Source organism: Alternaria atra (assembly GCF_907166805.1).
Source record: "Alternaria atra isolate CS162 genome assembly, contig: 21, whole genome shotgun sequence".
NCBI classification, from domain to species: domain Eukaryota; kingdom Fungi; phylum Ascomycota; class Dothideomycetes; order Pleosporales; family Pleosporaceae; genus Alternaria; species Alternaria atra.
Window position 1 is genome coordinate 4,498,740 of NW_025091319.1, and position 14,827 is coordinate 4,513,566.

Genomic DNA, 14,827 nt, shown 5'->3' on the forward strand with positions numbered 1-14,827 from the left:
TAGACATTGAGCTATTATCGTTTTAAATTAGAATATAGCAACTTCGCCTATTGAAGTTCGATGTCAATGCGAAGTTCTGTTCTCTCCATCTTCCCCGCCATTGCTTAGCAACAAACTCAACGGTCCTCGGCCGAACCCCGTGATTTAGCGTAGATTGCACGCCACAACTCGGGATATGATACCCCTCTGGTGAATATAGCATGGTCAAGGAAATTCCTACCGGGCAGTATCGGTTGACTTGTGAACTGGATCCTCTCTCACCACACATGCTGAAGATTGAAGCGGATTCGCATTACTCTCAGAGCCATGACAACCATCTCACTCAGACCCTGTGCTGCCTGTGTCAGGCTGGTGCGGCGGATGATCGCGGTTGCGTTGAACCTGGCGTTGTAGATGACTTGCTTCGCAAAGTCGTATGCGAAGTCGACGATGTAAGGCCCGGGCTCGTCTCTCATGTGTTGTCGGTAAGGCCTTCTATGCTTCTGACAACTCCCGCTGAGAGATGTACTATGCGATGGAGGGCCCATTGTCACTCATCCGCATGTTCAAACAGTTCTTCTCTCCTCTTCACCCTATATCATAGCACCATGCCGATAACTAGGCTGTGGTAGAGGCTCTGTAACTTCATAGTTACCGAAGAAGTCGACACTACTCTTTCTTCTCTCCTCCATCGCGTCTTCCAGGTCACGGCTCACGCAAATTTCCATGCCTCCACTCTGCTCCGTACCCTTCTTCTCCGTCGACATCTTGTAGCCTACACCCGCCGAAGAAGTTGCTGCCGCCGAAGTCGGGCTGAGATAGGTAGAAGTAGTAATCTTCTTCTTCCCAGGTAGGTCGTTTTCTCCAAGTAGGCTAAGCCACCGAAGCTCAGCACACCGCTTGAAGACGTCTTCGAGGTCAAAGAGATCCTGCATGGAAAGACTGTACATCTTGCCGCTTCGAAATTTCCAGAAAAAGAGGACCGACAACTCAATGGTTTCAATGGATTGGAGCGAGAGAGCAATCTTGTCCATGGCAGCGAGTAGGTTGCCTGTCATGCGTGTCTGATCTCTCATCATACGATCTCGCCCGCCGTTCTTCAACATCGTGTAGTTCCATTCGATGTAGAAGCGTATATGCGTTATATGCTTCAGCATAGGCAATTGCAGGATGTGGTGTGAAAACTCAAAATAGTCGGTGTTGGTCCGCGTGTTCCGTAGTTCAGCGTGCAACGTAATCTTGCTGCGGCGAAAGTAGTTGTAAAGCAGCTCTTCGCGTATTTGCTTGTTAATAAGGAGGAGCTCGGGCCGTAATCGGGATGCTTTGGCTACGGAGGATCCATACCCAAAGATGTCGTGCCGCCAGGGTTCTCCATTGGACATCTCGGCTCCCCATAGACAAGTGTGAATTTCAGGACGATTTTTGGTATCTGGTAACACATAATTGAGGATTTGGGCGCGGATCTCTCTTGGAAGAGCCAGAAGTGGCGAGCTGAAGGTGCTCGGCGTGAGTTCAAGCAGGATCTCTAGTTCCCGGAAAAGCATACTCTGGCGATGCTTGTAAAGACCATCTGAGCTTCGGTTCGAGGAAATTGAGAGCTTGTTGCTCGCTCGTTGAACCGTCGCCATGCGCGTATGCAGGGTGGCACGGTTTGTACCAAGTGGAGGGAACGCGATCGTCTAGTGTCCGGACGTGCAATTTCGACGGACGTCCCAGGTTAATAGGAAGCGAGATATACGGGGTTCGCTGTAGGTTGTCCAGAGCTTGAAGACGGATAATTTAGACTTGGGCAATTGTTCAACTAGGTATAAAACGTCGCCGCAAGCGATCTTATGGAACGATTTGAGGGAAAGGGGAGTATCTGCGACGCCATGGCTGTGCAATGCGGCCGAGTCATGTGTGAGTGGTCGCTCGTTGCTGTGCGGCGCAGGGATCGATTGCAGAACCCGCGCCAGCATTGAAAGTGGGGATGTTGTATCACGTGTCAAACGGCAAGCGCAAGATCTTGTCGGCGCAATGTGTTTCAGCTTGGCGCTTCGAACCTCCTGCATCCGCAGCTTTTTGATGCATCAAATCCTCAAACGCTCCGGAGCGACATTTTTGCGGGCGATGGCCATCCACAGACTCGACCGTCTGACTGCTTCCGCTGGCTCGGCAGAAAAAAAGCATGCTGGTGTGTGTGTGCGGGAGACCTGGGGGAAGTCATGATCTTTGTGTGCATCAAATCTGGAAAGCTATTATTACTTCGCTCTTATTGCGCGTCATCTATATTTAACAACAAGTGACGAAATGCGGAAAATCGCGTTGCGCATTTCGACGTCTAGGGGTATCACAACAAACAAAACAAACATTCTGGGCCGCTACTCATGGCTGTCCGCCTACTCCATCAGCTCTGAATCGAAGCACTGGCAGTCGGCAATGCTACCGCCAGGTCTCCATCCGCTCAACAGAGTCGGACACCGCCACGCGACGTCCATGTCTGAGCACTGAAACAGCACATTCCATATCCTCTCCGTTGTGTATCCGAACCACGGCTGGCTCATTGAATCGGGTCGTCCCTGAAGGTAGGGTTCCTGGTGTGCCCAGCTGTTCTCGTCGACGAGGAGCTGCCATAAATCGTCGTAGATGGATTTGTCAATGCCGCGGATCCGCGCCGCGGTGACAACAAACTGACCTTTGTAGCTGAGCAGGACGTTCTCACGGTGGGAGTTGTCGATTCGGGACTGTGTGTCCGAGAAGAGCGAGGTTTCGTCCTGCCAGCCGCGCTTGTCTCCACAGTCGTCGCTGTTGCAGAGTATACCTGCCCATCCTAGGTTGAGGAAACCCGTCTGATTTGCACGGAAATATCGCTCGAAGAATGGGTAGAACTCCCGTGGGTTGTGAACATCGGCTTGAAGAAATACCGTTCTTTCAGCGAGACTGTCCCAGCGGTTGACGATGTGGTTGAGGTACGTTTCGGCTTCGCGTCCTACGTTTGGGAGCTTGATCACTTCGTGCGCGTTCGTTTCTTGCTTGATCTGTCTTTCGTCTGCTTCGCTATCCTTCAAGTAAATCGTAATAAGAGCCTCCGACATCTGCGGCATGCTCTCCAGCTTAGTTATGAGTGCTGCCACATCCTCGGTGCGCTCTTTGTACATGCTGATAACAACTTCTAGAGGTCCGATAGGTTCGTAATGTAGATCCAGATGCGGCTCCATTCGAGGGTATTGTCGTTGTCCAAAGTTAAAGCTTACGAACGCTGTCCACAGCATTATCAGGGCCAAGCTGACCAAGGATGAGCGAAGACTGTGGCCTTGTGACTCTGGTCGTAGTATGCGTTGTGATTTCGTACCGCACTCTTCCTCATCATCTAGTCGTGCTCTGGGAGAACGTGAAACGAGATCGTAGCTTCCGCGAGAATCATTGCGTTGACCGGCCTGCTTCCAAATTGTGTCATAGACATCTTTGCCGCAGACACATAGGATAGCGAAGAGGAAACAACATAGCTGGTACCAGCTAGTGTATGAGCGACGCAACGAAAGCACCGTGGAGCAACCTGTGATCGCCACCATGGCTAAAATCGTCGTTATGCTGCGCATACGTCGTGTTGCTGCAAAGCCGCTTCCAGGTAGTTGGTCCCCTAACTGCATATCCAGTGGGAAAAGTATCGAGCCTCCAGCTAAGAATGCCGCCGCTGTCGAGAAAGCATTCAGGGTGCGGAGAGGCAGGCTGCTCACGTCGAATGAGTCCCATTGCTCACCAGGCCAATTGCTGATAGCGCAGACAAACGCAAGCAGGCTACCCATACCAACTAGCCAAACCGTATTCGTACTCCGGGTAGCGTAGTCTCCTGGGTAGTATTTAGCAGCCAGCTTCCTCAGCGCACTAGCCGCGCCAACTAGGAGCATTGCCAGAATTGATGCGATCAAGCTTGGTACCATTAGTCTATACTCCATGAACAATATCCCGGCACAAGCTGGAAAAAGCAAGCTCAAAGACAGAATCTGTGCGTTCGAGCGAGATGTGTAGTTGAACACGTAGAGTACGAGACCTTCGGCGAAGAAGGCTATGGTCTAATACGGTCAGCGCAACGTATTTTGGAAATTGCCTCAAGGCTACATACCGTGATCATGCAAAGCAGGGGTAGGTTTGAGGTATGCAGGACTGCTTGTACTATGCAGAATGCCGATACTGCTTGCAGGCCGTTTGAAGCAACCACTAACAGTGTGCCTTGAACCGGTCGCTTTTTATGTTGCTCTTGCTCACTGGCTTCCTGAACGTTCGATCTCCATGGATGTAAAAAGAACGTGACGATAGCCGTAGCCACAATCTGGCAAATGAACAGCTGTAAGGGGTAGTGCAAATTCCTTTCGATCAACAGGTGCCTTGTGGTTAGCAGCGAGGTCGTGGCGCATGCGAGCCAGGCAAGCTGGCGGTAGTCTTGGAGTCGTTCGCATACAGCCTGGTGCTGCAAGAGGGGCTTTGGATCTTCATTGTCGTGCTCGAGACGATAACGCGTGGTCATGATCGTGTGGACTCGACTCCAGACCGGTTGTTGTATGGAAGAAGTGTAAGGAAGAAGGAAGCCCGAGTTCAACCGTGATTCCTACCAAAGTCTTCCTCGGTTGCCTGATCGGCCTGTAGGCCATGGAAGCGAGTCTATAAAGAGCTGAAGGCTGAAGGTAAGGCGTACAGTGCGTGTGACGACGGGGGTGCTGTGTGGGTCAGCACAACTGGGCCGTCGGGACCGGAGTTGTTGCGCAAATGTAAAAGTTGTGGAGTAGTGTCTGCCAGGGACAGTAAGGTTAGTCGGTGTAAATGACCTGACGAGACCAGTGTGGAGGCTCCTAGAGGGTTTCCACACTGAAGGATCACTTCTCTTTCACATTAGGGCTAGAATCCGGCAGCAGGTCCAGGTCCAGACTAAAGCCGTAGGAATGCCTGTAAATCAGCCACAGAGAGTAGGCAATCTAACCATGCATAAGTCTCATAGTGCGCGTCTGGCCGAGCGGTTGGTGGCCCCTTCACGATCATGGAATAGAGAGGCGCAGTCTGTACTGTACAGTCATCGCACGCGCCACATGGCACACAGGCCTTGTTAACCAGTGCATGGCAGTGTTAGGCCCCCATATGCCAAGAGAGTGTCTAATGTCGATCGCCCCGTTACCCTGCAGTGTCCACAGTGAGCTCCTGATGACAAGTAGGTAGCGGCTGATTTTGGAGACGTAGCCAGTTCTATCCAGTACCTAGGTACCAATGCTTCATGCATCCCTACTCTTGATGTTCGAATGTTTTATAACGACTGATGTGCTAGACTCACCCCACGAGCGCTGTGAAAGGGGGTGGTGGATACGCATGCTGCCAAGCGGGGATGCGAACAAGGAGTCGGGATTATTGGTCAAATCACCTCAAGCCTGGCTGATTGCGAAACGGGTCTGCAACTCGGGTCCGTTAATATCTTGGGGCCTAAGCACAGTGCGGATGGGTGAGACGACGAAAAATGTGGGTGGGAGACGAATGCGTTTAGGGTCCTTCGTGGAAGAGACGTTGTTAGTAACTACAATTCCACGCGGCGACTGGACGTGTCGTTGTACCTGCGACGCGACGACACCTCGACTGTACAATCAACCTTTCCGGAGGCGCACTTCGCAATCAGGAGCTCACCCAATGCTTTTAGTCGTATTGTGCAACTGTGCGAATGTTACTGTACCTATGCCCTTCGAGATGTAAAACCCACAATACGAGCCTCGCTTGCAATTCTTCCGTCTTTTCCTTCTCTTAGCGGGCCGGGGTTCATCGCCAAGACGGTAACACTCCCAAATACTCGGGGAGCTCACCCCGAAGCATAAGAAAAAACTACCTTTACAGCCTTGCGGCTGTAAATCGACAAGTTCGATATCTAAAACTTCATTATGCGACTACAAGTCGAGAGGAATCCCGCACAGCGATGTGGTGTCCAAGAGCGTATGCTGCGCAATCAGTGCAACCCAATATTGCCGAGAGCAACGTAGCCGACCTAGCTCGATCAACGTAATGTGAGTGGAGACGATTCGTGTTCTGTACTCAGGTCCTCTCGATGTCCCGCCATATGCTGGTGCTATTCCAATAGCTTCATTAGGGTGGATAGCTCGAAGTTTACTTCAAGTCGAGCTCACCGACCCTTCGCGAGATGTCTTACGCATCAGTTACATTGCAAGTTTCATCGACTCAAACCCCGAAATATAGGAAGCCCAGTTTCCAGCCAGGTCACGTGTTTCTTTTTTCGAGGGGGAGATGTGATTGGTCAATTCTTTTGGCTGGAAAGATATCTCGAAGGGCGACGAACACTGATCGTCGTATTAGATTATGATTAACTATCGAAGCTAGTGGGATATCATGATAGCCTTCCGATCGACATTATTTTGGGTCGTTACTTCTAATTTCCGATGACGCCCTCTACCATATCCATTGCACCAGAAAGTACGCTCTGGATGACTGGATATTTTGGAAGGAATGGGTTGTAAACAGTCTGGCATCTAGCGTTGAAATCCGCCGTGTTGCCAATCTCTACAGCAAGCTCGTTGCCAGGCACACCGAGCTTCGCAATCGGCCCGCTGCGAGGGGTGGCCTTGTCCCAGCCAGGACCTGCGGCGGGGTTCTTGATGAACTCGACGAACCAGTCGTTCTGGAAATCGGCAAGCGCCTGCTGTTCGGCAGTCACGCCCTCGATACCAGCAAAGGCACCGTTTCCTCCGAAGAAGAATGAGATCTCAGCGCCATGTGTTGGGTAAGCTACAGGTAAAGGCAGGAGGTTGGAATAGTTGCCGAGGAAGCGGTATGACCAAGTGTCTTGTGTCTCGCTGCGCATATCGATAAAATGATCGACCGGGCAGAAGAATCGTGCGTCACCGTACTGAGCACCGCTCATTTCGGAGACAGTGGAGTAATCGGCGATGTCGTACGCTGCCTCGATAAGGTCTTTCGGAATCTCCGCTACATCAGCATTAAAGGTGCTGAGCCATGCCGAGAAGTCAGCGTTCTCGCTGCCGTACACCAGGCCAAAGAGGGCGCCCTCTTTGTCGGAGTTACCCGTCAGCAGAGGAACATGGGATGCGTAGTTGCCAGCAGCGAAACGCGAGGCATAATCTTGGTAGCGCGTCTTCTCATCCACGACAGGCGTGAAGTACGTGTTCAAAGTGGCGTTGAAGGCCTCAGTTTGGAATGCGTACATGTCGACTTTACGCAGGCACTCGAGCTGGCCTTTACCAGTCGCGCAGCCAACCTCTTTAGCAACGAGGTCAAGCGCTTCGTTGGTAGGACCTACGGCCGGACCAGACTTTGCGTTCGCGGCCATCTGAACAGCACCCGCAAGGAAGGTGTCGGGATGGTTCCAAAGGTAATGATCAACCTGAACCGAGCCAGAAGAGTGACCCCCAAAGACGATGTGCTCAGGGTTGCCGCCGAACTGGGCAATGTTGTCATGCACCCACTGCAAAGCCTTGTCGACATCGAGGATGCCAAAGTTCTGCGACTCTTTGCCGTCTGCAAGCTCGGCGGAATTGGGGTACGCCCAAATGCTCTCACGAGTGTTGAAGCTAACAAAGATGACACCCTTGCGAGCAAAGTTCTCACCAACGAGTTTAGGATCGCTACTTGATCCTGTGACCATAGCGCCCCCGTACATGTAAACAAAAACAGGAAGACCTGGTGCCTTCAAGCCTGGAGGGGGACTTGGTGGACCTGGGGGGCCTGGTTGAGGATGAGGATGAGGTCCATTCGGGTTGTGGGGAAGCGGCGGCGCCCGTGGCGACTTACTATTTGGAGAAGGCACCCAGATGTTAAGGTTCAGGCAGTCTTCATCCTGCTGGGAGTATGTTGTGCCGGTGATGGCTTGCGGACAGGTGGCGCCATACTTTGTCGCATCGAGCACCTCACCCTTCTTGAGCTTGCTGATGTTCTGAGGGGCTTTCCATCTACATAGGTTGTCAGCAACGGCGAGGGCGTTTCATCACCACCGACACATACCGGTTTTCCCCACCAGTTGTCTGCGCGAACGGAATGCCTAGGAAAACAGAGTTTCCATAGTCATCTGTGAAACCCTTTACAGTTCCTTGGTCGAGTGTCGCCGTGCCATCCGTTACGGTTGCTCTCGAAGGTTTCGGAGGCAGCGGAGTGCCAGTCACTTGACCGAGGAAAACGCCTAGCGAGAGGCTCTGTAAGCCAATAAGAGCTGTCGAAACCTTCATGACGCAAGTCAAGAAGACACGATGGTGGGTAAGAGATTGAGTTTGGCGGGAGGCTGTAGATCGTGTTTGGGCTCACACATGGCTATATAGGGCACCACTTCGGCGTGCTTACCACTTCATGGGAACGATTCTGGCCGCCAACTGTACGGTAACACCATGTTACCCTCAACTGCCGAAGATTGTCCGTCGTGGAGCCTGATGGGTCTGTAAGGGTATTTTCATCTCCGTCGCTGCAGGTCCTCACGCGTTCCGAGGTCCGATGAGAATCAGGGACCGCAAATTGGCAAGCTAAGCGAGTCGTACCAATCGCAGTCCGCACAGGTCATCCATGCTAGAAGCCGGTTGATACGCCAAAAGCGCTAGAACGCCACCAGTTCCAAGGTAGAACCTTTGACATCGTGCGCTATGTGCCTTCCAGACCACCGTTCCCTGTCATTCATCGCCATGCGAGCTAGGAAGCATGCTTGCTCTGTCGGACCGATCCATGTAACCTGTCGTGCATGCTCGATAGAGATCTGAGACCTATCGCATTCTACTACCGCACCCATGGCCCCGAGGCTTGCGAAAATTGGTTTGCCATCCCATTACTCGTCGGTCCCTTGACATGTGAGCAGAGGCATTCGCTTTCCCAGTGCCGCGGTCGGCGAACACGATGCTACACATGTGTTGCTCTCGTCTCGAGTCAAACTCTACCAAAGCTTAGCTCAACTCGCTCTAAGGCATGAAAACGTTGCCACTCAGTAGTGGCAGTCCAAGGGTTTCGCAACTCAGGGCTGGGTGCCGACTCTAGCGCCCGAGCAACATTCGAATTAGACTTGCCAGTCACGGTTGGGCCTTTGGGAAGTCCCCTGATGCAATCATGCCATAACGCTACGGGACGGCATACTAGTACCATAACCCGCAACATCCTGTAAAGTTACTTTAGGGGTGGTTTGCCTGTGGAGAAGAAATAAAGATACACCCCGCTGTCAATTCTTCTGTACACTTCGCGGCTCTCCACAGACTCTGCTCTTGGATCTCTAACCAAGGTGGAGCGAGCAGGCTCGAACTCCTTACGGCTCTATCTCGGCAACGGCCGGACAGGCAAAGCAGCATGGGCGACAGTGGGCTCGGGCAGGTGGTAGGTTACTCTGCTCCTTCATCCTTCGTTCGCTACGCGCAGCGCTGATCCAGTTGGCAGGTCTCATGGTACATTTGCACTATCGCCGCGCTGCCTTTCGTCGCGCTGCGCATGTATGCACGATGGAAGAGGCTAGGCAATCTGGGGATCGATGATTTCCTCATTCTCCTCTCATTGGCATGTCTAGTTGGGGATCTCATTATCCAACAGCACATGTGGAATTTAGGGCTGGGCGACATGTCGACAGTAACACCAGAGAACTTCAAAGGAATAATGCAGATGATTATTCCCGGATCAACACTCTACGTCTCATCGCTATGGGCCATCAAATTCGCCTTGGTCTTCTTTTATAAGAGTCTCGCAGCGCCTGGCTCACGATTGGTCCTTGTGTATAACCTCACGCTTGCCGGACTGGCTGTTACGTACCTTGTCATCTTTTTCGATATCATGTTCCAGTGTTTTCCACACAACAAGCGATGGTCCAACAATCCTGACTGTGAGCAAACCCTGTCGCATATGCATAATGTGGATTCTGACCATGCGCAGATCAATGTAGTCCCAAAGCCGCCGAGATCAACTATTGGATCACCATCTTCTTCAACATCATCACAGATGTGATCATCATCTGCTTGCCCATAACCATGGTCTCTCGGCTGCAAATGAAACTCAAGCAAAAGATCGGTGTAGCTGCAATATTCGCTCTGGGTTTCTTTGTAGTCATCGCCAGCAGTACGTACCGATTACACTTGAGCATGAATCAGGATCTCGGCTAACGTATCTCGCACCAGTCGTCCGAGCCTATTACTCCAAGAAGAACGAGACAATGCTAACATGCACCGTCTCCATGATTGAGACGGCCATCGCCATAATCGCTACTTGTCTTCCTGCCCTGCGCTCCATGATCCTCGGCACAAACAACACCTCCAAAGATGCCTCCAACAGTTACGGTCGCCACTACGAGCTCTCGTCTGCGCGACGAAAAGCCAGCGGAAACCGTCTCAATCCCTCCAGCCAGATAACTGGCGGCCTACATTCGACGCACGATACCAGGAATCGAGCGAATGGATCAGAAGATTCGTTGTTCACTGATCCACCGTCAGATCAAATAGGCGGTGTGGAGCAGTTTGTGGGTGGTAAAGGAATAACAGTGAATACGCAGATCGAAACGATGTTTGAAGACACAAGCTCGAGGAGCAATGTCTCTGCAAGTCCAACAAAGGCAAAATCGCCGTTTAATTGATATAGAAATGGTAGTATCTTGCAGTAAGCGATACACCTTAATATATGTAGTCCACGAATAACTGAATCATTGAACGCTGAAATATATTGTCCAAGTGGAGTGCCATGTTCTGCAGGCCACCGTTTGGGGAGGGATCTAGGAATCTAGGAGTTCAAAAAATTGCGATGGGCGTTGCAAAGCCACCGGATAACTACGTTTGCGTGAAGACAAGTGTCGCTCAGACCGCTGCTTGCCCTACGACGTTGCGTTGAAACGACGCGTTTGCGGAAGAGTATATCCGCGACGGCAATGTGCACGGCAAACCTGCCCGAGTGGAAGAATCATGACAGCATGATTCAGGGAGGCGGTCAACGGGGAAAGGACCTACACATAGCAATGCATTCGAGACAAGTTAGACTCATTGGATGAGGCTAGCAGGAGGTTCACGAAACGAAGACTCCAAGCAGATTGGTGTTGGGTAAGGGTGAACACATCAATGGATTGGTAACGTGAAAGCCAAAACATGTGTAAATGGTCCTTAGGTAGAGAAGGAATATCATCTTCCCTCGAAAACGCCAGACAACTCTGTAAACGCCGAACATACAGCTCATGGGCGTATGCCTGCCCAAGCAGATACTGTATACCAAACCGCCGGAAACTCCACTTGGGTCAATTCCTATACCTCTAATCCGCCGACCATATAGAATAACAGATAGGCCTCTGCAGCGAGTACTTCTGCCTCACTAACCAGTACAACCTTGCTATCGTCGAACATGAACCAATCGTTGCCTTCCCTACTGTAACTGACGTAGTGCCCAGAGTCAATCTTGCCCTTGTGCACAATCACGCTGCTCAATTCGTAAACGAGGGCGTTTGTTGGACTGTTGACGTTGTGGTTCGAGGGTGGTGCGCCAGATGTTTTTGCGGCGCGCATGGCGGCTTTGTGGGCGGTTGTATAGGGGTATATGTCTAGTTTGACAGGAAAGCGAACGGGTGTTTCGATCTTAGAGGATGTGGATTTTGTATGCTCGAAGCGCTGGGTAGACGTTAACATGAAGACGCCCAAAGCGAATCTTGGTACGTACCTTGAGGTGAATGGAGAGCACGGGTGGTAGTCTCTTGATGCTCAGCTGCTTGGTCGCATTTTGCGGGCTGTCGCAATTCCGACATGTGTACTCTGCTGAGCCCAGCTTCTCCTTCACCGTGAAGCGTTCGAGACAGTCTCTCAGATCTAAAGGTGTCTCTTCACCCTTTTCTGCTATCATCTTCCGCTTCTTGCCCTGTATCCGGACATCCAAGCTAAGATCCATGTACGGATCTTGCGCCGTGGTAACATTTCGGCAATTGTCGCATGTCACTGTACTTGACAGTTTTCCGCAAAATGTCTGATGCACTACGCATTTGCAATCTTCCGAGTCGTCTGCCGACCCACTGTTTGCCAGATGCAGCGTGTTGAGTATAAACTGCATATACTCGTGCGCATCCTGCTGTTGGTATCCTGCGAGGGCTTCTCCAGCTAGCCAGCTACCCATGAGCATACCGACAGCGCCAAAACCCTCCGTCTTCTCAGCTGAGTGAAACTCGACGAACATTTCGTCCAGCGCACAGCTCACGCATGATTCTTTCTCGCACTCTGTCTGCTTGTGTCCTTCGGAAAGATAGAAGTTTCGTATGAAGGGATTATGGACAAGGGTCTGCAGGATGACGCTCATGAAGCATGTCTGACCCATGTTGTAGAGCCCGCGCAGGCCTATCGCTCGGCAGGGGAGGAAAGTCGAGTTGCTTATGACGAGCTTGTGGTCTTCGGTCGTTGTAGTGTCTTCGTACTTTCGCTTCTTGCCTGCACTGTAGTCAGCCAACCCTCGTCCTTTTGAATTGTACAAATACCATTTACACACCCTTTTGCACTCTCAGAACGTCCAAGGTCTCGTCGTAGATAAAGTCCTGGCAGTTCCCGCAGTATATGTTGCCGTCGCGTGATTCCACAGCTACTTCCCGTTAGCCCTTTGCATTCATGCGGCATGCTGCTGAACCCACAGAAACAGTGTGACTTTGTCTCAAAGTGCAAATCCCGATCCGCCTCAGTCATTATGCTTGGACACTGCAGGCACAGAAACAGCGGCCTCAGCGACACGACATTGCGCGCATCTGCCGGTGCATTGTACGTCTGTGCTATTATACTCGGTTTCTCGTGGATGTTCTGGAGGATAGCTCGGTAGTGCTGGAGGGTCTGTTTGCGCGCCTTCTCGAACATCTCGCCCATATGCTCTGCTTGCAATCAGTAACCTCTTTTCTGAGAGTCTGCTTGGTCGCGTGCTCACCACATCCATACGCGATATGCGCCATCTGGCTGCTCGGCACGATGTTGCCTTTGGCATTCTTAACGATCTTGGGCGACGCCAGCGCCGACGCCTTTGGGGCAACTGCTATCGTGTCCATGGTGCCGGGCGATTTGGGGCTTTGTAAAGTAGATGTGCTCACACTCTACATAATGCAAGGTTAAACAGATCTCGGAAGCGCTCACCAGCAGCACAGGCGCAACACTCTGGTGGAAGCGGCGCTCACGATGCGCAACTTGGGGAGTTATTCCTGGGGTTGAGGCGGACCTGCATAAAACCAATCAGCACATGCGCCACTAGCGGATCTCCCGCCCCACGCATCGTCCCGAGCTCCATAAGCCTCTCCAGCACAGGACATCACCTTTCTCATAATACAAGAAACAGCACCGCAAGGATGCAAAGAAGCACATTTCTTCTGAATTCTGTTTGTTACCTAAAGCTCACCCTAAAGACATACACCACATGATGTTTTGTGAGCATACTCTCGTGGAGCACCGTGTATACCTCAAGGCCCTTGCCAAACTTGATCCTCCACATCTGCTTCACCCTCAGTAGCCTCCAACTCCGATTCATCTTTTCCTTGGTCAATACCAAGTATCCACCTTAGACAGGCTCACAGACAGTAATGCAGGAGTCCAATATGGGTTATGAGAGAACCATTGTTTCAGCTAAAACAATCTGCGTGGTAGATCTCAACGCTCAGGCGTGTCATCTTGCCATGCGCGTCGTGTTCGATCCAAGAGCATGGTATCTCGCCACGATACCTCTGCTCACCGTAAGCCCAGACAGTAGTAAAGGGGAATACAGCTCTCTTCCAGGTGTCGCGCATAGGAAGCAGCAGCTATATGTCCTGCGATGGTTGCGATTTTGGCTTGCGACCTCGAGATGATCTCATGGGCGGCGGTCTCCCAGTACCCATGAAGGGCTGAAGATAGGTTGCGCAGCAGATCAGATGAGTTAGGGCCTCATCATTATATGAGCTGGTAGAGAAGTTTGGGAGTTATATAGCGACTAAAATCTAGACTATATGCACGAGTGCGATTAGAATGATTATGGTATGGCCCAGGCGCAGCGAAGTTAGTTTCATAGTCACAAAAAGTTGAGTTGTATGGATGTGGAGAAAGGGTCGCGGAGTTGAGAGGCGTAGCGAGAAGGTTGCCGTTGTAGGGCGCTCCTCTATGGAAAAAAGGTTGGGTTAGGATTTTGGAACGATTACCTGGGGACTTAAGATTTCCCGGAAGGTGACAAACTCTTAAACCTGCTCCAAGCGTTAGCGTATTGTAACATAGTATACCTAGGTAATTAAAAAACCGTTAAGTCTTTGACATCAAGTCTGGTGTCAAGTGGGTCGCGTAGGGTAGCAGTGCAAACATATCGGTATAGGGAGAAGGCTGTCGTTGTAATTTTCGTTGATGCAAAAAAGTTGAGTCGGGGTTTTAGACTGGGCACTTTTAAGCGTTGGATTTCTCGAAGGGCGACCAACGGATTAATCTGCTTTAAGCGCCAGCGCATCGTAATTTAATATAACCAAAATATAATGCGCGTCAAGGCTCGGAAGCATAAGAGAACTTCGTCCTTTGATGTTGTGTTGAACATTGCAGAAGTATTGGTGTTGCGCACTTGGGGTGTCGGGCGAAGCGGGGCCTTCAGACCTTTGGGCCATTATACCATTATTCTTATCCAACACCACAACATGAGAAGTTGTTTTTCGTGTAACAAATGAGCAGAATTTGAAGGCGATTCAGATGCGACAGATTTGAAGTTGTGTCAATATTCGTTCTGGCGCTCAAAATCTCACTGTTTCGCCATACCACCAAAATCTACTAAAACCCTCCAAAAAAGTTCTCCAACACGTAGAACTCTCAGAATAGATCACAGATGAGCTCTAGAACGTCAAAAAGAAGCGACAACGGCAGGATTCGAAAGAATTCGAACGACGTATTAAGGCAGATTACCATCTATGTAC

At 51.1% G+C, this 14,827-nt stretch overlaps 5 protein-coding genes across 5 annotated transcripts; 1 reads left to right on the top strand and 4 right to left on the bottom strand.

Moving 5' to 3' along the window:
* Positions 1-572: 572 nt before the first annotated feature.
* Positions 573-1,607, bottom strand: ALTATR162_LOCUS1935 (uncharacterized protein; the record flags this gene model as incomplete). The annotated part of the gene is made up of 1 exon (XM_043309537.1): positions 573-1,607. One exon carries the CDS (start codon positions 1,605-1,607, stop codon positions 573-575), a length of 1,035 nt encoding a protein of 344 aa, XP_043165472.1.
* A 750-nt stretch (positions 1,608-2,357) lies between these two features.
* Positions 2,358-4,483, bottom strand: ALTATR162_LOCUS1936 (uncharacterized protein; the record flags this gene model as incomplete). The annotated part of the gene is made up of 2 exons (XM_043309538.1): positions 2,358-4,031; positions 4,082-4,483. 2 exons carry the CDS (start codon positions 4,481-4,483, stop codon positions 2,358-2,360), a joined length of 2,076 nt encoding a protein of 691 aa, XP_043165473.1.
* A 1,890-nt stretch (positions 4,484-6,373) lies between these two features.
* Positions 6,374-8,183, bottom strand: ALTATR162_LOCUS1937 (uncharacterized protein; the record flags this gene model as incomplete). The annotated part of the gene is made up of 3 exons (XM_043309539.1): positions 6,374-7,686; positions 7,753-7,910; positions 7,963-8,183. The coding sequence occupies 3 exons, from the start codon at positions 8,181-8,183 to the stop codon at positions 6,374-6,376; spliced, it is 1,692 nt and encodes a 563-aa protein (XP_043165474.1).
* Positions 8,184-9,276: 1,093 nt separating this feature from the next.
* Positions 9,277-10,543, top strand: ALTATR162_LOCUS1938 (uncharacterized protein; the record flags this gene model as incomplete). Its single annotated transcript, XM_043309540.1, has 4 exons — positions 9,277-9,303; positions 9,364-9,799; positions 9,850-10,032; positions 10,092-10,543. 4 exons carry the CDS (start codon positions 9,277-9,279, stop codon positions 10,541-10,543), a joined length of 1,098 nt encoding a protein of 365 aa, XP_043165475.1.
* Positions 10,544-11,198: 655 nt separating this feature from the next.
* On the bottom strand, positions 11,199-12,961 carry ALTATR162_LOCUS1939 (uncharacterized protein; the record flags this gene model as incomplete). Its single annotated transcript, XM_043309541.1, has 5 exons — positions 11,199-11,558; positions 11,608-12,362; positions 12,421-12,510; positions 12,560-12,790; positions 12,844-12,961. 5 exons carry the CDS (start codon positions 12,959-12,961, stop codon positions 11,199-11,201), a joined length of 1,554 nt encoding a protein of 517 aa, XP_043165476.1.
* Between the last annotated feature and the right edge of the window lie 1,866 nt (positions 12,962-14,827).